Source organism: Anser anser, assembly GCF_964211835.1.
Source record: "Anser anser genome assembly, chromosome: 28".
NCBI classification, from domain to species: Eukaryota; Metazoa; Chordata; class Aves; order Anseriformes; family Anatidae; genus Anser; species Anser anser.
In genome coordinates, this window is record NC_139749.1 from 3,859,407 (window position 1) to 3,883,375 (window position 23,969).

Sequence of the window (23,969 nt, forward strand, 5' to 3'; positions counted from 1 at the left end):
TGCGCACGGCGCCGCGCCGCCGCCATCGCGGGCCCGGGCGGAAGCGCGCCCCGCCCCGCCCCCGCCGCCATCTTGGGCCGGGGCGCCGCCGCCGCTCCGCCGCTCCGCCGCCGCCATCTTGGTGCCGGGCACGGCCTCCCCGCCCCCCCCCCCCCCCTCCCGCCGCCATCTCAGAGCGTGCCCGGCGCCATCTTAGACGGCGAAGCGCGGCGCTCCCGCCCGCCGCCATCTTGGCTGAGGGCGGCGCCATCTTGGAAGAGGGCAGCGCCCCCCCCCGCCTCTCCCGTAGCTCCCCGCCACGATCCAGCCCCGGTGCGGGCTGCGCCCCCCCCTCCCCGGTACTTCCACCCCGGTCCCCGCTGGGGTAGCACCACGGGTCGCCACCACCCCCCCACCCCCGTGAAGCCACCCCGGTTGCCGCCATGTTGTTCCGCACAAGGCAAAGACATCACGAAGCCCGGAGCCTTTATTCATGGCAGCACGACCCCCGCTGCCCCCAGCCCCCCCCCCCCCGCCGGTCCCCCGCCGGTCCCCCCCGGTCCCCCGTCAGCGCTCGCCTGCCGCCCCCTCAGCGCCCAGCGGCCGCCGCGCCGTGCCCCGGGCTGCCCCGTCGTCCTGGGCCTGGCCCGGCCGGCCGCGGGTGGCGGGGCCCTGGGGGGCAGCCACGCAGCTGAGCGGCCGCAGCAGGCGCGGGCGCAGCGGGGCCCGCTGGAACGGAAGCGCCTTGGGGGCGGCGGGCGGCGGCTCCTCGCCGCCGTACGTCTGGATCCTCCGCACCGGCACCGGCTGCCGCTCGGCCATCGCGGCGTCGTCCAAGGAGACGCTGCCGCCCTCCCGCCAGCCCGCGCGCCGTCCCGCCGCCCCCCCAGGGCTGCCGGGAGCCGTCCGCTCCTCCGCCGCCACCGCCCCGGCTGGGACGCCGTTGGCACCGTCAGCTGGGAGGGTCCTGGGCCGCAGGGCCGGGGGGACGATGGCGAACTGGGGCTTGGGCGGCACGACCGGGACGGAGCGGGCCTGCTGCACCCGCACGAGGCGGGAGGCCAGGCGCACCGGGGCGCTGCCGTCACGGCGCAGCACGGCCCCGCCGGGGGGGGGCTCGGGGTCGGGGTCGGCCTGGGGAGCATCCCCCAGCTGCAGGGTGGCGGCGATGGGGGTGCTCCCCGGGGGGGGACCCGAGCCCTCCGTGCTGGCCCCTGGGGGGGGCAGAGCCTCAGAGGGAGCCTCGGGGACGGGAGGCTCAGCAGGCTGCAGGGGGGGCTCCTCATCTGGGGGGGCCAGGGGGGACCCCTGCAAAGGCTGGGGCTCCCCGTGCCCCGGCTGCTCCAGTGTGGGGGGCCCAGCGCCGGCCCCGTCTTCTTCTGCTTCCCCGTCTGGGGCATCGGGAGCCAGCTCCGCTCCTGCACAGCCCGGGGCTGGTGCAGCCTCAGCCCCCGGCCCCGTCTCAGTGCTGGCCTCAGTTCTTCCCGGGCCGGAGCTGCCACCGGCATTCCCCACCCCGCTGCCCCCAGCCTGCTCCTCTTCATCCCCCAGGGGCTGGCCCGATGCCCCCCCCTCCGCCACATCCCCAGCGGGGTCTGCTGCGTGCTCCCCAGCACCCGGAGCTGCTTCCCCCTCAGGGCACGGCGCCGCCGGCGATGGGGACCTGTCCCGCGGCACCGGGGGGCTGTGCGGTGCTGGTGGCCCCAGCGCCGTGCCCGTGCCCGCCCCCGGCTCGGCGGGGGGCTCGGGCTCGGCCGCCAGCGGGCTGAGCTCGTCGTGGGCGCTGAGGAACATGTCGTCCGAGTCGGTGTCCCCCGCGGCGTCCTCGGCGTCGGAGCCGCTGGGCGCCATGTAGAACAGCTCCTCATCCATGCACTCCTCGATGGAGAGGTAGCTGGCCGGCTGCTCCGCGGGGGGCTCCCCCGGCTGGGGACGGGGAGGGGTGGGGGGGTGACGGCCATGCCCGAGACCCCCAGTGCAGCAAGGCACGGCCCCCAGACCCACCCTGCCACCCTGGTGCCACCCGGACCTCTCCATCACCGTCCTGTCCCCTCTCGTCACCACCCCAGTGCCCTCCAGCACCATCCTGTCCCCTCTCGTCACCATCCCTGTGCCCTCCAGCACCATCCTGTCCCCTCGTCACCACCCCAGTGCCCTCCAGCACCATCCTGTCCCCTCTTGTCACCACCCCTGTGCCCTTCAGCACCATCCTGTCCCCTCGTCACCACCCCAGTGCCCTCCAGCACCATCCTGTCCCCTCTTGTCACCACCCCTGTGCCCTTCAGCACCATCCTGTCCCCTCGTCACCATCCCTGTGCCCTCCAGCACCATCCTGTCCCCTCGTCACCATCCCTGTGCCCTCCAGCACCATCCTGTCCCCTCGTCACCATCCCTGTGCCCTCCAGCACCATCCTGTCCCCTCTCGTCACCACCCCTGTGCCCTCCAGCACCAGCTTACGTTCATGAAGCCGCTCTCCATGCCCTCCTCGAGGGCCAGGAACCCGTCGCCGTCCTCGGGGTCGCTGCCCCCCGGCAGGGCCCGCGCCGCCAGGTCCCCGTCCCCACCATGCTCCAGCCACGTCTCCTGGCTGTCCAGGAAGGCGAAGGAGTCGCGCAGCTCCAGCGACAGCCGCGTCTCCTCCGCCGCCTTCGCCTCCCCTGGGAAGACGCCGTGGGGGTGAGGGGGTTTCCCTCCAGCCCCCCCCCCAGCGTCACCGGGTCCGTGTCCCCCCCGTGTCTCACCCGCGGGGTTTTCGGGTGCCGCGGGCTCCCCGGCGCTGCGGCGGGCGGGCGGCGGGGGGCTGGCGGAGCCCAGCTGGGCCAGCGCCGGGCACGGCTGCCCCCGCGTCAGGCGGGACAGGTTGGAGGTGATGTGGAAGGGGACGGTGACGGAGAAGGGGCCGGAGATGTGCACCCCCGCGCACTTCTCGGCACGGTTGCGGGTGGCCGCGGGCGAGCGGCCCCCGCCAGCCCCCACCAGCGCCGCCCGGCCCGGTTTGGGGGTGGTGGGCTCCGACTTGGTGCTGCTCTCGCCCTCCGACTCGGGGCCCCGCAGCTCCTCCTGCGCCTTCAGCTTCTCCTCGGGGCTCTCCTCCAGCGCGGGGAAGGGCTCCGCCGGCGCCGGCGAGGGGCAGGTGTCGAAGCTCTCCCTGCGCTGCGGCGGCTGCTTCACCGAGCGCGCGGTGCTGAGCCGGGGGTCCTCTGCTCCCGGCGGGGGGCTGGAGTCAGGGCCAGGCGTCCCCTGTCCCCAGGGCTCCCCAAACCAGGGGATGGTGCCAAGCCAGAGGATGGGGGCAACGGCCATCGGCTCGTCCATCACCGCCCCGTCCTCTCCCTATTGTTCTGTCATCTTCCTTGTCCCCTCCATCCCCATCCTTGTCCCCTGTCCAGCACCACCCCAGCCCCCTCTGTCACCATCCTTGTCAACTCCCTCCACCACCACCATCCCTGTCCTGTCCATCCCATTCCTGCCCTCTGTCCCCATCCCTCCCGTCTCCGTCCCCATCCTGCCCTCTCCGTCCCCACCTTGTCCCCATTTTCTCTCCCCTCAGGCCCCCCAGGCCACGCCGCGTGGCCGTGCCTGGGCACCGGGACGGGGACGGAGGTGACACCGTGCCGAGGCGGCACCGCGGCGCCTCCCCTTACCCTCGCTGCTGAAGGGCACGGAGCTGAGCGAGTCCATGCTCTTGGCCGGCCGCAAGCTCAGCTTCCCGCACTTGTCCTCTGGGGAGGGAAGGAGAAGGGGCTGGGGACACAGCGGGGACACGGGGGGGGGGCTGGGGGACACTGGGGCGCGGGCAGGGCCCCAACCTTTCTCCTCCGCCTTCACCAGTTTGCGCTTGGCCTCGTGGCTGGAGCGGCCCAGGTTGAAGATGGATTTCCACTTCTTGGCCTTGAGGGAGCCCTTCCTCCTGCGGGGCACCGGCGTGAGGCATCGGCGTGCACGCTCATGCATGCTCGTGCACGCTCAAGCTCGTTGCATGCCCACGACCGCCAGCGCAGGGGCTCACACGCGTGTGCGGGGGTCACACAACAGCGCACGCGGAGCCAGCGGGGACACCGGTACCAGCGGGGACACCGGCGGCTCCTACCTGTGCTCGCTGAGCTCGATGATGGTGTGGTAGGGCCGGATCGGGGGGGGCCCGTCGCCCTGGCTGAGCACGGCCGGTACGTGGTAGGGGGCCTGCCCGTCCCCGGGGAGCAGCCGGGAGCGCCGTGCCGCCTCGCCGCCTGCGGCACCGGGTGGGGTGGGTCAGGGCGTCCCCCCCCCACGGCCCCGTGTCCCCCCCCACCCCGGCCCCGCGGGGACGTACCGCAGAGGGGGGCGTCCCCGAAGAGCTGCTCCACGTGGGTGAGGATGAACTCCACCACGATGGACTGGACGCGCACCTCCATGAAGGCCGCCGTGCCGTTGAACCCCGTCGCCTCGATGTCCTTCGACCTGCCACGGGGACGGGGTACGCTCCCTGCCCTGGCCCCCCCCCCCAGCTCCGCGCCCCACAAAGCCGGGGCCGTGCGCGATCCCCCCAGCTCACCGCAGCAGGTTGGGGGCCCAGACGATGGCCAGGTTCCTGGCGTGCATGTTGGTCTGGCTGCTGTAGGACGCCATGTGCAGGAGGTGCCTCATCAGGAACTCCAGGGTCCTGCGGGCGCGGGGACGCCTTAGGGCCGGCGGCGGCGTTTGGGGACACGGGGACAGCGGGCCCGGCCCCCCCGCGTACCTATAGTGGGGCGCCGGCAGCTCCTTCAGCACCTCCTTGATCTTCACCAGGCGCGCCTCCTCCATCTGGATGGCCACCGCATCCTGTTGGGGGGGACGGGGACGGTGTGACGGGGGCCACCTCCCGGGGACCCCCCCCCCCCTCGTCCCCGGGGCCAGGGGGCAGCGGGACGCACGGCGAATTTGTCGTAGAGCTGGTAGGTGAGGAGCGGGTTGGGCAGCTCGCGGAAGTACGCCTTGCAGAGCGAGCTGACGCAGTGGATGTCCTGCAGGTAGACGTCCCGGTGCAGGTCGGGGCAGCGGTCGCTGTCAAACTCTTGCCTGCCCGTGGGGCACGTGGATCGTCGGGGACAGACGGCAACGGAGACGGGGACGTGGCTGTCCCCATCCCCGCACCCTGCCCAGCGTCCCGAGGGAATGCTTGGGGACGCGGGGGATACAGGGACGTGGGGGTTTGGGGACAGGTGGGTGCAGAGGATACAGGGACGTGGGGGTTTGGGGACAATGGGGATGCCAGGAATACAGGGACATGGGGTTTTGGGGACAACGGGGATGCTAGAAGTACAGGGACATGGGCATTTGGGGACAGGTGGATTTAGGGACAATGGGGATGCCAGAAGTACAGGGAAACACGGATTTGGGGAACCCTGGGGACGTGGAGATGTTGGAGACGCTGGAAACAGCAGGGATAGAGGGACACCAGGGATGTGGGGAATGCTGGGGGAAACTGGGGGTGTGGGGGACACTGGGGACATTGTGGACCCAGGGGATGCTGGCAGTGCTGGGGATCCTGGGGATGCAGGGGACATGGGGACGCTGGGGACACCGGCCGGGGTGTGGAAGGACAAAGCGCCCCGGTGTTGGGGAGGGGAAATAAGGGAGGACAGAGCTGAGGGAAGGAAGGAAGAAGAGTGAAAAAAAATGGCCCAGAACTGGAGAGGATTCATGAAAGAGCAAGTGAGAAAGTGAACAGAAATGAATGAAGTGGGAGAAAAAAGGTAAAAGCAGGAACGAAATAGCGAGCGAGCAGGAGGGAGCGGGGAGGGCAGGGAAAGGCTGCAGGGGGCGGAGGGGCTGGGTCCAGCACCGGGGGCAGGTCCCGGCCCTGTCCCTGTCCCCCCACCTTATTTCCACCCCTTCTGGCCCTGCCTCCATCCCCATCTCCCCTCCGCCTGCTCCTGTCCTCACCCATCCCCACCCCACCTCCCTCCTCTGCGGCCCCCTCCCTGTCCTCTCCCCGTCCCCTTCCCTCTGGTCCTGCCTCATCCCGTCCCCATTTCCACCCCCCGGTGCCATGCCCACCCATCCCTGCCTCCCTCCCACCTGGTCCCGCCTTCTCCTGTCCCCATCTCCACCTTCTCTGCCCCGTTCTGGTCCCATCCCCATCCCGCTCCCTCCCCTGTCTCCACCCGGCCCCATCTCCATCCCATCCCCACCTCACCCCTCCCTCCAAACGCACCCCACCTGGTCCCATCTCCGTCCCGTCCCGTCCCCATTTCCCTCCATCCTGGTCCCAACCCCATCTCCCTTCCCAAATCCATCCCATCAGGTCCCATCCCCGTCCCGCTCCCTCCTCTGTCTCCACCCGGCCCCATCTCTGTCCCATCCCCACCTCCCACCCTCCGGTCTCCTCCTGGTCCCCATCTCCATCCCAGCTCCCTCTTCCCCTCGCCCTCCATCCCCTCCCCGGCCTCTCCCCGGCCCCTCGCCCCGCTCACCGCAGCCGCTGGATGTTGGAGGAGACGCCCGACAGCCGGTAGATGCCGTCCACCACCCCGTGCTGCTCCACGAACTCGGTGCAGCTCCTCAGCACCTGGGGTACTGCGGGACGGGCACCGCCGGGTCTGGCATCGGCCCCCACGGAGCCCCCCGACCCCTCCCAAGGCCCCGGGCCCTGTCCCCAGTGAGCGCGGGGGGTGACAGGAGGGAGCGGGTCCCCACCGCGGCGGGGTCCCTGCGGTGCCGCCGGTCCCCATGTCCAGATTGAGACCGCCAGGACCTGGGGACGAGGCCACCGAGCCCCTGGGGCTCACCCCCTCCAAACCACGGGGCGCAGCGGGGAGCTGAGATTGGATCGGGCATGCCAGCCCTGTGGGGACCCCAAAATCTCGGGGGGGGCTCTGCGGGATGCACCCCAGCTCCGCCGCTTGCTCAAGCCCCGGTGATGCAACCGCATGGCGTGCGTCACCGCCGTCCCCTCCCCGCTTCCGCTGGGGGGCACAGGGCCGGGGGCGGGGGGCGACCCCCAGGGACGGAGGAGATGGAGGGGAGCGGGGGGGCCCCCGGGAGGCCCCCCCAGCACAGGGTCCCCGCTCCCCACGCTTACCGTCCTGCCCCGACTGCTGGAGATGCTCGAGGAGGTCACAGCCGAAAACCCGCTCCTTGGCACCGCCCTTGCGCCTCGCCTTCTGCCGGGCCTTGAGCGCCAGCGACATGGGGGCGGCGGGGACCCCCCCGGCGGGTCAGATCCTGCCCATGGCGGGGCCCAGCCCCAGGAGGAGCCCGAGCGGGGAGCGGGGCGCCCAAAGCCCCAGCGCGGCCGGGGGCAGGCGGCAGCGGGCGGAAGCGGCCCCGGGGAGGAAGTGCCGCGGCCCCGGGGCCCTGACGCAGCCTCGAGGGCCCGGGGCGCCCCGCTGGCGGGGGCAGGAAGGCGGCGGCCGCCTTCGAGGCCGCTTCCTGCTCCTCGGCGCGTCAAAACCGCAGGGCAGGGCGCGGGCCGCGCGTTTCCGCGCTCTCCTGAACGCGCTCGCGCACCCTCCCTCGCGCGTGGCCGTGCGCGTGGCTGCGCGTCCTTGCGCAGCCCGCTCCATGTCGGCGCGTGGCTGTGCACACTCGTGCGTCCTCGCACACGGGTCTGTGCACTTGGGCATCCTTACCTGGGCCTCGTGCATGCTCACACACGCTCATGCACGCTCACGCACACTCGTGCATGCTCACACATGCACGTGCATGCTCAGGCACGCTTGTGCACTTGTGCACACTTGCTCACATTTGGTCATGTGCACTTATGCATGCTCACACACATCTCACGCGTCCTTGTATATGCTTGTGCATGCTCGCACACACTCATGCAGTTCTGCACACTTGCACACACCCTTGCATTCATCCACACACATGTGGACGCTTGGGCCCGTGCTCGCACCAAGGCCGCCCAGTTGGGTGCACAGACTGCGCCCGCGTGCGGCCCCAGAGGCTCTTGCACACTCATGCACAAGCACCAGCACGCCCAGGTGTTGCACGCAGACCCAGCCGAGAGCAGAGGCAGGCAACGCTCGGTCCCAGGGTCCCGCGCGGGATTTATTTACAAAACCAGCAGTGCAGATACGAAAGGGCGACGGGGACCCCCGTCCTGTACAGGTATGTACACGCTGGGGCTCTATGTACAGCGGGACCCCCGGCCGAGCGGCCCCATGGGGACCCCCGCCGCCAGCCCCGGGCTCGGGGGGGCCCCTCGGCAGGGTCTGGGGGTGCGGGGTGGGACGGGCGAGCCCCGGTTTGGGGGGTTGGGGTGGGAGAGGGAGGGGGGGGACGTGTCTGTGCCATGGGGGGAAGGGGACAGCCGGGATCGGGGAGGGGACACAAGCGTCCCAAGTGCCACCGGCGAACCGCATCCCGAGCAGGGACCCCCGGGGGTCCCCCAGTGCTGCGCGCGGAAAGGAGCCGACCCAGAGTCCGAAGGGATGTTTTGGGGGGGAGGTCTGAGCCCCGCCGGGACTCCTGCCCATCCGTCTGTCCGTGGGGTCCCGCGTCCCCATGTCCCCATGCCTGTGGGTGCCCGGCGGCTCCGGCGCCCGTGGGTCCTGGGCGCTGCTGTCACCTCCTTTCTGGCCTGCCACTGCTGTCCCCGAGCGGGGCGCGGCGTGTGTCCCCAGCCTCGTGCCAGCAGCAAGGGGTTCGGGGGCCGGAGCCCCCTCCTGGGGCGCGGTGCATGTCCCGGGCGCGGTGCAAGCAGCAAGGGCGGCGTTTGGGGACCGAGCCCCGATCCAGCCAGCGGGCGGGCAGCGGCGGAGCAGGGGGAGCCGCGGAGGGGATGGGGGTCCCTTGCGCGTCCCCCCCCTCGCCCCGCCACCCGGCCCGGCCCGTGCCGCCGCCGCCGCCGCCGCGCTCACACCAGGTGCCCGCGGCCGTTGATGTAGATGCCGTTGGTGGTGGGTTTGGCCTGGAGCATGCCGTTCTCCTGCACGAAGTGGGTCATGGCCTGCTTGATGGGGTTGTCCCCGCTGTCCTCCTCCTCCTCCTTCGGCTCCTTGCCCTCCGGGGCAGGCAGCAGCGGGGCCGCCGGCACCTCTGTCTGCGTCTCGATCTCCCGCACCGTCGAGAGCGTCGAGTAGCTGCGCCCCTCGGCCTCCTCGCTCTGCGGGGACACGGGTCAGGGTGAGGGGACGCGGGTCAGGGTGGGGGGCCCCACTGCCACCCGCCCCCAGGGATGTGGCCCCTGTCCCAGGGGCAGCGACGGGGCCGGGGTGCTGCTGTGCCCTGGGATGGGGACGCGGGGACGGGGACTGCAAGGTGCGTGCAGTGAAGGGTCTGCACGCACGGACAGGATGCACACACGCAAAAGGGGGGCATGAATGAAAGCGGGGTGCATGCGCGGATGGGGGGGGGTGCACACAGAGAGGGGCTGCACGTGCAAGAGGGGTTTGCACGCACAGACAGAGGGGTGTGCGCTGAGGGGGGGCACGCACGTGTCCAAGGGGATTTGCACCCATGAAAGGGGGCTGCACACGAGGAGGGGCTGCACACACACACACAGGTGGAGGACATGCTCCTGCAGCCCTGTGCAGGCACTGCCCGCCGTGCCCCCCACCCCGAGCCCCCCGGCGGCCCGTGGTGCTCACCATGGCAGAGCAGATGCTGGTGCCCCGCAGGCTGTCCCCCCGCAGGCTGTCCCCCCGCAGGCTGCCCTGCCGGCTCTCGGCACGCAGGTGCAGCGTCTCCTCCAGCTGCAGCACCACGTGAGGAACCCCCGGGCACAGCACGGGAGCCCCCTCGGGCCCCCGGTGCCCAACGCCCCATCCAGCACCACCAACCACCACCGCAACACACGGTGCCCCACGCACCCAGACCCCCAATACGTACCCCAATACCCCGTGGGCACCCAAAAGCACCCAACACCCCAAGAGCACCCCAATACCTGGCCCCACGGGCACCCAACTGCCCCGCACCCCTTGGCACCCCAATACCCCGCGTCCCAACACACAGCCCCATGGGCACCCCAGTGTGCAGCCCTCTTTGAGCACCCCAGCACCCTCCATACCCCAAGATCCCCTCCCTAGCGCACCCCCACCTCCCACCCCGGGCCCCCCCCACGCCCACCGCGCCCCCGTCCCCACCTGGGTGCGCGTGTCGGTGCTGTGGCTGGAGTGCAGGCGCCGGATGGAGTTCTCCCTGGTGAGCGTCAGCTCCTCCTCGCTGCGGGCACGGCACGACGGCACCTCACCGGGGGTCCCACCGGGGCCCCACGGGGTCCCATCGGGTCCCAGCACCCCCCCCCCGACCCTGGCCACCCCATGCCCCTCTGCCCGGCTCTTACTACTTCTCCGAGATGCGCTTGGTCTTGCGCTTGTGGTAGAGGGTCATGACGACGACGACGACGACGAGGACGCAGAGCAGCACGGCGGCGATGACGCCCACCACCACCACCGAGGCAGAGACCAGGTCCACCTTGCGCACCTCGTTCTCTGCGGGGGGGGGGGGGACGGGGGGGTGGGTGCAGCGAGGAGGGGGCGAGAAGATGGGGGGGGTGAGTACGTGGGCGGGGGGAGGCAGGGACAGATGGACAGGGGGGTGAGGGGATGGAGGGACGAGCGCACGGAGGGACGAAGCACACGGAGGGAGGCACGGGTACAGGGACGGATGGAGGGATGGAGTACGGGGAGGGAGGGATGGAACGAGTCCAGGGATGGAGGGATGGAGTCCAGGACATGGCACATGGAGGGAGGGATGAGCACGTGGACGGATGAAAACGTGGAGGCAGGGAGGGAGAAGCACGTGGGTGGATGGATGAACACACGGACGGAAGGACAAGTACGCGGCCGGGGTTTTGGCTGGGTGGATGAGCACACGGGTGGGTGGGCGGAGGGACGGATGAGCGCATGGCTGGAGGGATGAGCGCACGGAGGGACGGAGGGAGGGACGGATGAGTGCATGGCTGGAGAGGTGACTGCACGGAAGGACGGAGGGAGGGACGGATGAGTGCATGGCTGAAGGGATGAGCGCACGGAGAGGTGAGCGCACGGATGGAGGGTTGGGCAGGTGAGTAGGCAGCTGAGCAGGAAAATGGGCGGAAGGACGGATGAGCAGGCACTGGGAGGATGAGTGGACGGACGGGAGGATGAGCAGCAGGGTGAGCGCACGGGCGGGCGGAGCAGGCACGGGGAGAGGGCTGGGTCAGCGCAGGGACAGAGGAGCGGGTGAACGGGGGGGTGGGTGAACACGGGGGTGGCTGGGCGGGAACGGATGGACGTGGATGGGTAGAGAGAAGTGGCGGGGATGGAGGGATGGATGGATGGACGGACAAATGGATGGGTGGACAGATGGACGTGGGCGGGTAGAGAGAAGTGGCATGGATGGATGGACAAACAGATGGAAGAACAAGCGAAGGATGAACAGAGTGAAATGGCGCGGAGCTAATGGGTGGGCGAACAAACGACAGACAAGTCCAGAGAGAGATAAAGACATGGGGGGGGAGGATGGATGGACGTGCGGACAGATGGACGGACAAACTGGCGAACGGGTGGAAAGGAGCATCTGGGGGTGGACAGACGGATGGACGGAGAGAGAGAGAGGGCAGGGAGGAGCAGAGGGACAGACAGCCGGGCAGACAGCCTGGGAAGGGACACGGCAGCAAGTCTGGACCGACGGGCAGACGGACAGACAGAAGCAGAAGGATCAGCAGCACCCCCCCCACCACAGCCCCCCCCTGCTCCCCCCACCCTCGGCGTCCCCGGTCCCCCCGAGCCGCCCACCTGCCGCCCTGCCCTTGACGCTGACGTTGGCCCGCGCCTCCTTGGTGGCCACGCGGTTGGCCACGCGGCACACGTAGTCCCCGGCGTCGGCGGCGGCGAGGGGCCGCTGGAAGACCAGGGTGTCCCCCTTCACCCGCACGCCGGCGGGCAGCGGGGCGTTGAGCCTGCGGGGGCACGGTGAGCGTCGGCGTGCCCGGGCGGGCGCCGCGGCGCTGCCGGCATCAAAGCCCGGCGCCGTTCCCACGGGTGCGCGGTGCTGACGCCCAGCCCCGGCCGGCGCGGGGCCTGCCCGGGCACGGCCAGACCTGCAGCACCCGCCGCCGAGCGGGGCAGCGGCACCGGCACGCCCGGGCGGGACACGGCGGGACGGGCACGGGCAGGGACACGGGCAGGGGGACGCGGCGGGGACGCGGGCACGGCAGGGATGGGGCTGGGGGCACGGCAGGGACACGGGGACGGGCAGGGGGGGGACACGGGAGGGACACGGCAGGGGACACGGCAGGGAGAGGGGAAACGGCAGGGACAAGGAGGGGACACAGCAGGGATGGGGGCACGGCAGGGACATGGGGAGTGACAAAAGGGGACACGGCAGGGGCACGGGGACAGACCAGGGGGACATGCGAGGGACAGGGAACGTGGCAGGGACAAAGAGGGGACCCAGCAGGGATGTGGGCAAGGGGGAAGCAGCAGGGACCCGGGCACAGCAGGGACAGGGCAGGGACAGGGAAAACCGCAGGGACAAAGGCAGGGGGACACAGGAGGGACATGGGCAGAGATGGGGGGACACAGGCCAGGGAAAAGGACATGGGTGGGGGGACACGGGCACAGGCGGGAACACGGCAGGGACACGGGTGCACAGCCACGGGCAGGGGACACGGCAGGGCCACGGCCACCCGCAGGCAGCACAAGGACAGGGACACGCGCATGGGCCACCAGCAGGGGACACGGCAGGGCCACCAAACCCCAGGGGAGACACGGCGGGGACGAGGCCAGGCGCGGGGGCCAGCCGATGGCCTCACCGTGTCCAGTTGTAGGTGGGGGGCGGGTTGCCGTCCCCCAGGCAGGTCAGCGTGGCCCCCTCCATGCCCTCCGCCCACTCTTCCGAGTGCCCCAGCACCGAGGCGTCCGACAGGTCTGGGGGACACCGAGGGGACAGTGAGGGGACAGGCGGGGACGAGGCGGTGACACCCCTCCCCTCCCCGCCATCCCAGGGCCCCCAAGTCCCCAGTGCGCCCCCTCTCCTACGTGTCCCCTGTGCCCATCACGCCCCCGAGGTCCCCAAAGCCCCCCCGTGTCCCCAACACCCCCGTCCTCCATGTCCCCAAAGCCCGTGGCTCCCTGTGTCCCGCTGCCACCCCTGCTCCCCACCCACCCCGGTTCCTGTGTCCCTCGTGTCCCCAGCGCCCGCTACCCCCCCATGCCCCTCCGTGTCCCCTGTCCCTCGGTGTCCCCCACGTTCGCCATCTCCCCCAGTGCCCTCCACGTCCTCCCTGTCCCGTGTCCCCCATGCCCTCAAGCCTCCCCCATGTCCCTCGATGCCCCCCATGCCCCCAGTGTTCCCCACACCCCCCAACATCTCTTACATCCCCAGTGTCCCCCACGCCCCTCACTGTCCCCGGTGTCCCCGTGCCCTCAATACCTCCCACATCCCTCAATGTCCCCCAGTACCTCCCATGCCCTCAATGCCACCCATGTCCCCTATGGTCCCCATGTCCCCAACGCCCCCCACGGTCCCCGTGTCCCCAGCGCCCCCCACGGTCCCCGTGTCCCCAGCGCCCCCCACGGTCCCCGTGCCGCACAGGCGACGCTGAGCTGGTGGGTGATCCTCTTCTCGTGGCGCAGCCCGGGGTGTGCCACCACGCAGGTGAGGCTCTTGCCGTTCATGCTGCGCCCGGGCACCAGGAAGAACTCGCTGGTGACGGAGGCGGAGCGGGAGTGCACCGAGCGGCGCGTGGTGTTGGTGCCCCGCACCTCCGTCTCCCAGCGCACCGAGGGCACGGGGCTGCCCTCCGCCGTGCACGAGGCCGCCAGCGTCTGGCCCTGGCCCTCCTCCAGCGGTGGCCCCGGGTTCAGGATGGGCAGCGGCGGCACTGCGGGCAGCGGCGTCAGACCCCCGAGCCCCCAGCACCACTTGCCCACTACCCATGGCTTGCCTCCTATGCCCATGGCCCCCTGCCCTCCCCCCCATGCCCACCACCCCATAGCCATCGCCCTCTGCCCTTTACCCATTGTCCCATGCCCATTACCCTGTGCCCATCAACCCCATGCCCATCAGCCATTGCCCCATGCCTGTCACCCCCGTCATTCCCCATCCGTCACCCTGTACCCATCATCCCATTGTCTTACGGCCCCCTGCCCATCACCTTATGCCCATTGTCCCATGACCCCATGCCCGCCACCCCATTGTCCCATGTTCATTGCCCCATTACCCCATGCCCATCACCCCATCCCACGATTCCATACCTGCCACCCCATGCCCATTGTCCCATGGCTCCGTGCCCGACACCCTGTTGCCCCATGCTCATCGCCCCACGCCCATCACCCCATGCCCACCATCCCATTGCCCCATGCCCACCATCCCATTGTCTCATGGCCCCATGACCCCTATACCCACTGCCCCATCACCGCGTACCCATTGTCCCACCACCCCGTGTCTCTGTGCCCATCATTCCCACCACCCCATGCCTGCAACCCCATTGCCCCATCACCCCATGGCCCCATGCCTGCCACCCCATCGTCCTGCGCCCATCGCCCCTTCCCCATCATCCCATTACCCCATACCCACTCCCCCACCGCCCCGCGCCCGCCGCCAGGCACTCACCCAGCACCTTGAGGGTGAGGCGCCCCTCGAAGCTGCCCATGGGGAAGGTGATGAGGTGACACTCGTAGTCGCCCTCGTCCCCCTGCACGGCGTTGCGCAGGACGATGGCGCCGTCCTCCAGCGCGCCGGGCGCCCGCCGCAGCACGCGGCCCGCATAGGCGTCCTGCACGTGCTCGCCGTGCTGCCGGTTGAGCACGGCCACCTCGGCGCTGTGCCCCGCCGGGCCCCGCTTCAGCCACGTCACCTGCACCACCTGCTCGCCCTCCTGCGCCCGGTACCGGCACGGCAGCACCACGTCCTGGCCCAGCACCGCCGTCACGCTGCGCTCCACCTCCACCACCCCCGACCGGCAACCTGCGGGCACCCAAGGGTGGCACCGGCGCCCCGGGACTCGCCACGGGGCGCTGGTGTGCTCGCGGCGTTGCATGCTCGCCAGCGCTCGGGTGCACTCGCGCAGGCAGGCGTGCTTGCACACGCTTGTACGTGCTTGCACACGCTTGTACGTGCTTGTGTTTACACTCACTTGGAGGCACTCACACTCAGACACACTTGTCTATGTGCAACAGTGGGGGTTGCTCAGACATGCGGGCTTGGGCACACCTGCACATGCTCCAGCACATCTATGCACACTCAGGCACACTTGTGCACACTTCCACACGCTCACGCATGCACTTGCGTATGCTTGGAGACACTCACAAATGCTCAAGCATGTTTGGGCATGGCTGCACGCTTCAACATGCTTAGATGCACTCATGCACACTCAGGCACACGTGCACACACATGCAGGCTCGGGTGTGCTCACACTCGAGCACACGTGGGTGTGCTCTCAGATGCTGAGTGCGCTCACACACACTTGGGCACATGCATGTGCTCACACCTACCGCAAGCTTCCACATGCTCATGTGTGTGCACTCACACATCCACGCGTGCTTCAGCATGTTTATGCACGCTTGTGCACATTTGCGCGTGCTCAGGCACGGCTGGGCACGCTTGTGCATGCTTTGGCATGCTTGCACATGCTTGGACACACCGATGCACTTTCAAGTGCACTTGTGTACACTCACATGCTTGGGCACGCTCGTGCACATTTGGATGTGCTCATGCTTGCTTCCACATGCTGGGGCACACTCACACATGCTTAGGCGTGCTTGCACATGCACAAATGTGCTCGCGCACACTCAGACACGCTTGTACATACTTTATAAACATCTGCACACCCCTGTGCACACTTGGACACATGTGTCACTGACACGCTCACACACTTGGAAGTGCTTGTGCGAGCTTGCGTGCACTCGCAGATGCTCACCACGCGTGCACATCCATGGGCACGGCAGCACGCTGGGGCACGTTCCTGCACGCTTGCACGTACTCACGCACACTCCCGCACGCAGGGGCACATTCAGACACGCTCAGGCCCACTCAGACACAGCCACGCACACCTGCACGCACCCGTACACGGGGACACACTCACTCTCGGGTGCGTCGACCGCGCTCACGCCCCTCCTTGGGCGCACCGGGGGGCCCCTCCCGGCCCTTGCACGCGCCGGGGCACACTCGCAGCTCGCCCGCCGCGGCGTTCCCATGCGCGGGGCCCACCCAGCGCTCACCGGGGCGGGCGCGCGGGCGGGCGGCGTGGCGGGGAGCGGCCGTGCCTGCGAGGCCAGCCCAACCGGCCCGCGCACATGCCGGGCGCTGCCGCGGCTTGCGGAGCCTCCCGCCCCCGGCACCGGCACCAGCACCGGCACCGCGGGGGCTCCCGCCGCCGCCGCCCCCCGCCGAGCCCCCCACGGCTTTTAATTAAACTGGCCTTAATTGCCACCCCCCCCCCCCAACTCCTCGATTAGTCGACGTATTAATTAAGTAATTGCCGGGCTCTTCGTCACCACCACGCTGCCCCGGTCGCTGGATCCCGGCCCTCTCGCCACCCCCCCGCGGCGCGCGACGCCCGGTGCCTCAGTTTCCCCCGGTGCGGCAGCAAAGCCCCCGCGCGGGCCGGGGGCTCCGGGGGGGGCCACGGCGGGGTCCCAGCGGCAGCGGGGGGTGGCGGCGGCGCTGGCAGCGGGCCCCCGCCGCGGGGCGTCCCCACCCAACGGGGCCGAGCGCGTGGGAACGGGGCCGGGAACCGGCTCAACCGGCTCCCGCGGGGTCACCGCCTCGGCGCCGCGCTGCAGGATGCGGCCCCGGGCCTGCCGGCACGGCTGGGGGGGTCCCGGGAGGGGGGCACACGCGCGTGCAAGGCCGGCCGCGCCTTCGCACCCAGGGCTGCGCTCGGGATGCGCCCCCCTCCGTGCGTGCGGCACTCGCACGCGTGGGCTCGTGCCCTGTGCACGGCTGTGTGGCCCCGGCGGGGACACGCACACACACGCGTGTGCGCCCACAGCCGCCGTGAACACGCACGGGGGGGGGCTCCCAGCCCAGTGACCGTGCACACGCGTGTCCCTCCCGCTCACACCTGCACACACGCACCTCGGGGCTGGCCCCGCTCTGTGCCGCCCCCCCCCCCCCCCTCCCACCACGGAGCCCCCCCGAGCTGAGCCCCGGGCTGGGGGGGGGGACGGGGGGGGCTCAGCACCCACCGCAGTGACGGTGACGTCCCCCCAGCAGCACCCAGCCCCTTCCCACGGGGGTTCCGCGAGTGGGGAAACTGAGGCACGGCAGGTGGGGGAGGGGGCAGGGCATCATGCCCCCCCCCCCCAGCACCCGTGGGTGCAGCACCCACCTCGGGGGGCTGAGCCTTTGTCCCCGTCCCCTCCCCAGCACCCACAATGCCCCCCCCACATGTGAACAATGGGAGAGCAGAGACAATGGGGGGGACCCTGGGGGTGCACGGTGCGTCCTCCGCCCCCCCCCCGTGTCCCTTCCCAGACAGCCCTCGGGTGTCCCCAGAGGGGACAACCCCGTTCCCACGGTGGGCTCAGAGCGGTTAGCCCTGCCCCCCCCCCAGCATTGTGTCCCCCCCCCAGCATTGTGTCCCCCCCCCAGCATTGTGTCCCCCCCCCACGTCCCCCCTCGGTCCCCCTGTCCCCGCGGCTCCCCCCCGCCCCCCCCATACCCAACGTCCCCGAAGGGACCAGCCCCGTCCCCACCGTGTGTCCCCCCCCCGATCCTGTCCCCCCCCCCCGCAACCTGCCACGTCCCCCAGCGCCCCCAGACGGACCGGCCCCGGTCCCGCGGTGCCCCCCCCGTCCCGTCCCGTCACCACGTCCCCCCCTCCGGTGTCCCCCCCCAGCCCCGGCCCCGCCACGTTCGGGTTTTGGGGGGGGAGCGACGACACCGGAGCGGCAGCCGGGGGTGCACGGGGCACACCCACGGCCACGGTGCTGACACACGCACGGACACGCGAGCGTGCACGCGGCCGGGACGGGGGCACCGGGACACACGCACCGGGACGGGGGCACCGGGACACACGCACCGGGACCGGGGCACACGCACCGGGGGCACGGCCGCAGGTGCACGGAGCCGCAGGTGCACACGCGAGCGCACCCACGTAGGCACACGCGTGTGCACCCACTCACACGCACGGACACGCGTGTCCCCGTCCCCCCCCCCCCTCCCTCCCCGCACGCCCGGTCCCGCTCCGCCCCCAGCCCCGGGGGTACCGGTGCCCCCGGCCCCGGCCCGCCCCCCCCGCCCGGCCCGGAGCAACCGGTGCTGCCGGTGCCGCTCCCGGTGCCGCTCCCCGCCCGCAGGGGCTCGGTCCCGCGGAACGGCCCCGGTGCCCCCGGTCCGGTGCCGGTGCCGGTGCCGGTTCCGTCCCTTACCGGTGGCGGCGAGGAGGAGGAGGAGGAGGAAGACGACAACGGGCGTCCCGGGCCGCATCCCGCGGGGGGCCATGCGGACACCTGCGGGCTCACGGCGCTGCTCGGCTCCCGGCCAGCACCATCCGGGCCGAACCGGGCCGAACCGAGCGGAACGGGGCCGAACCGGACCGGGCGGCCGGGCCGGGCCGGGCCGAACCGGGCTGCACCGGGCCGAACCGGGCGGCTCCGGGCCGTGCGCGGCGTTGGGGCCGGTGCTGCGCCGCTCGGAGCCGGACGGGGCGGGCGGGGCCGCCGGGGCGGGGCGGGGCGGGGCCGGGGGGCGGGGCCTGAGGGGGCGGGGCCCCGGGCGGGGCCGGGCGGGGCGGACCGGTCCGGCAGGTCGGGGCAGGGGCGGGGCCAAGGGCGCGGTCTTAAAGGGGCAACAGCGCCCGGCGGGGGCTGTGGGGCCACCGGCAGAGCCCCCGCCCGCCCCGCCGGTGCCTCCCCCCGGGGGCCCAGCGCCGCCCCCCCCCCCCCCCCCCCCCCCCCCCCCCCATCGCGGGGTCCCCCTCGCCCCCCTCCGGTGTCCCCGTGGTGTCCCCGGCGGCTTCTCCCATCGCCACAGCCCTCCCGGACACCCCCGTGCCCCTCCCAGCGTGTCCCAGTGCCCCCCAGTGCGTCCCAGTGCCCCCCCAGCCCATTCCCCCCATTCCCCCGGGTGGGACCCCCCAAAAGCCCCTGTTTCTACCCAAATCGCGGGGAGGCGGACGGGGGAGGGCAGGGGGCTGGCACCAACCCCCCCCCCAAATGTGGGGTCCCCAAATCCCACCGGACCCAGCAGCACGGGGGGGGCGGCGGGGGGGGGCAGAACAGGCACTTTATTGGCACAGCAAGAGCGGGACGGGTGGGGAAGGGGCAAGGGGGCAAAATGGGGGGGGGGGGGGGGCTCAGCCTGCAGGGACCGAGCACCCCGGGGCGCCCCCTCCCGGCTCTGCTGGGCCGGGGGGGGCAGGAGCAGGGCCCCGGGACCCCCTCAGGCCCCCCCAGCTTCGGAGCTCTCCGGGGACGGGTCCTTGGTGGCGGCGCAGAGGTGGAAGAGCCCTGGGGGGGGGGGGAGAGGTGGGGGCGGTGGGGTGAGAGGTGGGCACGGGGGTGCCCGGAGCTGCCCCCACCCATGGGTGCCCCGGCGGTGCCCAGACGGGCCCGGTACCTGCCGAGCCGGTGAGGACGACGGCGACCCAGGCGAGGAGGTAGGACCAGGAGAGGCGCCAGGCGCTGGGTGCTGGGCCCAGCAGGCTCCGAGCGCCGGCCGTGCACACCGCCAGCCCCAGCAGCGCCAGGAGACCTGCGGGACACCGGGGGGGGGGTACGGGGCTGAGAGCCCCGGGGAACCGCGGGGACCCGGCACGGTGCGTGGCTGCAGGGACCGGGCACAGCTCATCACAGCAGTGACCTGGCACAGCCCATGGCAGCGGAGACCGGGCTCAGCCTGCAGAGACCGGGCACAACTCATCACAGCAATGACCGCTCATCACAGCAGAGACCGGGCACAGCTCGTCACAGCAGTGACCGCTCATGGCAGCAGAGACCGGGCACAGCTCATCACAGCAGTGACCGCTCAGCCCCGATGCCCCCTCCCCGACCCCAGCCCCCGAGCCCACCGTGCCCCCCCCGCCCCGTCCCCACGTACCCGCCAGCAGCAGGGTGACGCCGGCCGCACGGGCACGCGCCCTGCGGGCAGCACCGGTGGCGGCGGCCGAGAGCCCCAGGGCGAAGCCGGCGGCGGCGGCCAGCACCGCGAGCAGCATCAGCACCCGCGTGGCGTCCCAGAAAGCTGCGGGGACACGCGCGTTGGGGACACCGGGCACGCGGGGACCCCGGCGCCCTGCCCGCAGAGCCGGTGCCTACCCGGGGGGCCGGGGGGGGGCCGGCAGTGCCCCCCCAGGCAGAGGTGCCACAGCCCGACGGCCGCGGTGCCACCGGGCGCCCGGTGCTGCAGCCAGAAGTCGGTGGCCGTGGCGGTGACGAGCAGGGCCAGGCCGCTGGCAGCGCACAGCAGCCCCCCCCCGACCGGCATCGTCCCCTGTGCACAGCCGGGGGGGGGGGGCTGGGGGGGGGCTGCTGTGTCCCCCCCCCAACCACCACCACCGGCCTGGGGACCCTGCGCACCACCCGTGGGGAGGGGACGCAGGGGTGGTGGGGATGGGGGGCACCCGGGGGTGGCACCGCAAGGGGATGGGGGGGACGTCCCCGCGGAGGGGGGACACCCAGGGGTGGCGTCTCCAGGGGACGGTGGGGACAAGCGTGGGGACGTCCCCAGGGACATGGGGGCACCCAGGGGTGGCAGCTCCAGGGGACGGTGGGGACAAGCGTGGGGACGTCCCCAGGGACATGGGGGCACCCAGGGGTGGCAGCTCCAGGGGACGCTTTGGACAACCAAGGGGACATCTCCAGGGATGGGGGGGCACCCAGGGGTGGCACCTGCAGGGGACACTGGGGACAACCCCAGGGACACCTTTGGGGTGCCAGTGAAACCCAGGGGGTGGCATCCTCAGGGGACACTGGGGACAGCTGTGGGGACATTTCCAGGGGCAGGGGGGTTCCTGGGGAGGGGGACACCTGGGGACACCAGGGGTACCCAGGGTGGCATCTCCAGGGGACACCGTGGGGACCCGGGGGGCGTCACCTCTGGGTGGCAGGTGGCGGGGTGGGGACAGGGGCTTGGTGGCCACTCACCCTCCTTCAGCACCCGCCAGCGGGGTGCCCCATGGCCGTCCCTCCGTCCGTCCCTCCGTCCGTCCGTCCCGGCCGATGGGTGATGGGGATGTGGCCGGGGGGGGGGGGTGTTAAGGCCCCCGGGCGCACGTGGCGCTGCCATTGTCTGGGGACACAAAGGCTGGGAAGGCTCTGGGTGCCGCGGCCCCCCCCCCCCCCCCGGGGCTGACACCGCAAAATCCCGTCCCCGTGTGTCGACCGCCTGCGGGGACGCTGGGGACAGTGGGGGGGGGGGGACAAGAGGAATGGCACCCAGGTCCCCCCCCCGGCCCACGTCCCCAGGGCAGGGCGGCAGCACCTCGGGGGACAGCGGGTCCTGGCCCCGTGGGCAGGATCAGTCCCGGCCGAGGCCGGGCTTGTCCCCAGCGCCCGGGACACGGCTGCAGCTGGGGGGGGGCAGGGGACAGCGGGGGCACCGCGGGCGTGGGGGGCACCAGGGACAGGGACACCGGGGAAGGTGCCACCGGGGGCGCAGACACCAGGGGCACGGGGGACGCTGGGGACAGGCGCCGCCGCTCGGGGCAAGCACCACGCCCCAAATCTCCCCACATTCTGCCCCGTTTCCACCGCTTTTTTGACCCAAAAAGCGCTGTGGCCGGGGGGGTGGCACCAGGCGACAGCAGGGGAGGGGCGAGGAGGTGTTGGCCCCCTGGTGACCCCCGGGGGGACGTGCCACACGCGTGTGCCCTGGCAGGCGGACACGCGCGGCCCCACCTGCAAGTGGGGTCACACCGGGGGGGGGGGGACACGTCCAGGACAAGCAGGCAGAGGGACACACCCACGTGTGCACACCCCCCCCATGTGTGTGCACACATTTGCACACTCACACATGCGCACGCATGTGCACGCTCAGACGTGTGCACACCCACAGGTGCACGCCCACGCATGCACACCCACCCACACTTTTCACGCTCACGTTTGCACGCTCACACTTGCACAGCCACATTTGCACACCCACACTTGCACACCCACCCACACGCACCCACATTTGCACACCCACACTTGCACACCCACCCACACGCACACACATTTGCACACCCACACTTGCACACCCACACTTGCACACCCACACTTGCACGCCCACACTTGCACACCCACACTTGCACACCCACATTTGCACACCCACACTTGCACACCCACGCTTGCACGCCCACTCCCGTCACAGCCGCAGGGTGAGGGCCGGCAGCAGCAGCAGCAGGAGGCCGAAGGCACCGCGAGGGGGGGCGCTGGAGCAGGGCCGGCTGCAGGGGACACCTGCGGGGGGGGGGGACACGGGGGGGGGGGGCACTCGGGGGCTGCCCCCGTCCCCACAGACTGAGGCCGGGGCGAGGGGCTCCCCCGACCCCACGTCCCCACTGACCCAACGCCACGGGGAGGGGCACCCACCCCCGACCCCACAGACGCGATACCAGGGTGGGGGGGCTCCTTCACCCCCCCCCCAACCCCACAGACCCAGTACCGGGGGGCTCCCACGTTCCCATCCCACAGCCCTCCCCAACCCCCCCCCAGCCCCCCCAACCCCAATACCAGGGTGGGGGGCTCCCATGTTCCCATCCCACAGACCCCCCCAACCCCCCCCAACCCCCCAGACCTTATACCAGGGGTGGGGGGCTCCCACGTTCCCATCCCACAGACCCCCCCCCCCAACCCCCCCACCCCAACACCAGGCTGGGGAGCCCCCCCATTCCCATCCCCATAGCCCCCCCCCCAACCCCCCAGACCCAACCCCACGGTGGGGGGCTCCCACCTCCCACCCCCCCCCACCCCATCCCCTCCGACCCGACGCGGTGCTGGGGGGCTGCCCCCCGCCGTGCCCCCCCCACCCCCCCCCCCCGTGCTCGCACCGCCGAGCTCCAGCGTCACCTCCCCGCAGGCGCAGTCGTCGCGGCCCAGCAGCAGGCACCTATAGGTGCCCCCGTCCCCGGCCTGCAGCCCCCCCAGCACCAGCAGCGCCCCGCCGGGCCCCCCCAGCCCGGCCCGCTCACGGTACGGGGGGGTGCAGCTGGGGGGGCCCAGGCGGCCCCGGCTGCAGACCAGGCTCCCCCGAAGTGCCAGCGCACGGCCAGCAGCGGGCCCAGGTGGCCGCCCCCCCCCGGGCACCCCAGGGTGACGGCGGCCCCCAAGGTGCCGTTGGCCTGGGCACGGCCCCGGTGGGGGCTGCGGCACGCGCTGCACCCCCCCGCCGCCTCGGTGGGGCCGCCTGGGGACAAGGGGGGGGCTGTCACCTGCACGGCCACCCCCTGGGGGGGGGGCACAAAGGTGGGGGACGGGGGGTGCTGGCACCGTGCCGTGGTGGGTGCGGGGGGGGGGCAACGCGGTGGGACACGGGGGGGTGGCACTGGCTAGGGGGCGGTTATGGGGGGGGACACAGTGAGGGGGACACGGAGCTGGCACTGTCTGTGGGAGGGGGGACACGGGGTGTCACTGCCCGCGGGGGGGGGACACGGGGCTGGCACCGTCTGTGGGAGGGGGACACGGGGCTGGCACTGCCCGCGGGGGGGGACACGGGGCTGGCACTGCCCGCGGGGGGGGACACGGGGCTGGCACTGCCCGCGGGAGGGGGACACGGGGCTGGCACTGCCCGCGGGGGGGGACACGGGGCTGGCACTGCCCGCGGGAGGGGGACACGGGCTGGCACTGCCCGCGGGGGGGGGACACGGGGCTGGCACCGTCTGTGGGAGGGGGGACACGGGGTGTCAGTGCCCGCGGGGGGGGGACACGGGGCTGGCACCGTCTGTGGGAGGGGGACACGGGGGTGTCAGTGCCCGCGGGGGGGGACACGGGGCTGGCACTGTCCCCAGCCCGCCGCGTGGCCGTGGCGGGGACTCGCCGCTGTGCGACACTCGGGGACCGTCGGCAGCGCACGGAGGGGACGGGGGGGGGGGGGGGGGGCGAGAAGGGACAGGGAGGGGGACACGGCTGGGACCCCCCCACAACCCCCCGGGCTTCCCCGGCCCCCCCTCCCC

At 72.1% G+C, this 23,969-nt stretch overlaps 4 protein-coding genes across 4 annotated transcripts in view; 1 reads left to right on the forward strand and 3 right to left on the reverse strand.

Moving 5' to 3' along the window:
- Positions 1–519: 519 nt before the first annotated feature.
- ARHGAP30 (Rho GTPase activating protein 30) lies at positions 520–7,836 on the reverse strand. The gene is made up of 12 exons (XM_083813298.1): positions 7,026–7,836; positions 6,418–6,520; positions 4,876–5,020; positions 4,701–4,783; positions 4,515–4,622; positions 4,293–4,420; positions 4,071–4,209; positions 3,790–3,890; positions 3,625–3,702; positions 2,722–3,180; positions 2,438–2,637; positions 520–1,905 (listed from the first exon to the last, which is right to left on the reverse strand). Exons 1-12 carry the CDS (start codon positions 7,132–7,134, stop codon positions 547–549), a joined length of 3,012 nt encoding a protein of 1,003 aa, XP_083669424.1. The 5' UTR covers positions 7,135–7,836; the 3' UTR covers positions 520–546.
- A 139-nt stretch (positions 7,837–7,975) lies between these two features.
- NECTIN4 (nectin cell adhesion molecule 4) lies at positions 7,976–18,525 on the reverse strand. The gene is made up of 9 exons (XM_083813299.1): positions 18,250–18,525; positions 14,489–14,842; positions 13,467–13,757; positions 12,687–12,801; positions 11,668–11,831; positions 10,233–10,380; positions 10,033–10,111; positions 9,538–9,642; positions 7,976–9,053 (listed from the first exon to the last, which is right to left on the reverse strand). Exons 1-9 carry the CDS (start codon positions 18,320–18,322, stop codon positions 8,805–8,807), a joined length of 1,578 nt encoding a protein of 525 aa, XP_083669425.1. The 5' UTR covers positions 18,323–18,525; the 3' UTR covers positions 7,976–8,804.
- Positions 18,526–19,069: 544 nt separating this feature from the next.
- LOC310887392 (lens fiber membrane intrinsic protein-like) overlaps positions 19,070–23,969 on the reverse strand; it is a 9,365-nt gene continuing 4,465 nt past the window's right edge. Inside the window, exons 2-6 of the mRNA XM_083813300.1 lie at positions 20,965–21,099; positions 20,137–20,311; positions 19,919–20,062; positions 19,439–19,573; positions 19,070–19,329 (exon numbers count right to left, since the gene is read on the reverse strand). Coding sequence (XP_083669426.1) covers positions 19,262–19,329; positions 19,439–19,573; positions 19,919–20,062; positions 20,137–20,305 — 516 coding nt within the window. The 5' untranslated portion in view covers positions 20,306–20,311; positions 20,965–21,099 and the 3' untranslated portion in view covers positions 19,070–19,261. The remainder of the gene's footprint in view (positions 19,330–19,438; positions 19,574–19,918; positions 20,063–20,136; positions 20,312–20,964; positions 21,100–23,969) is intronic.
- Positions 20,620–22,912, forward strand: LOC310887285 (uncharacterized protein; the record flags this gene model as incomplete). The annotated part of the gene is made up of 4 exons (XM_083813069.1): positions 20,620–20,635; positions 21,080–21,881; positions 22,013–22,259; positions 22,877–22,912. The coding sequence occupies 4 exons, from the start codon at positions 20,620–20,622 to the stop codon at positions 22,910–22,912; spliced, it is 1,101 nt and encodes a 366-aa protein (XP_083669195.1).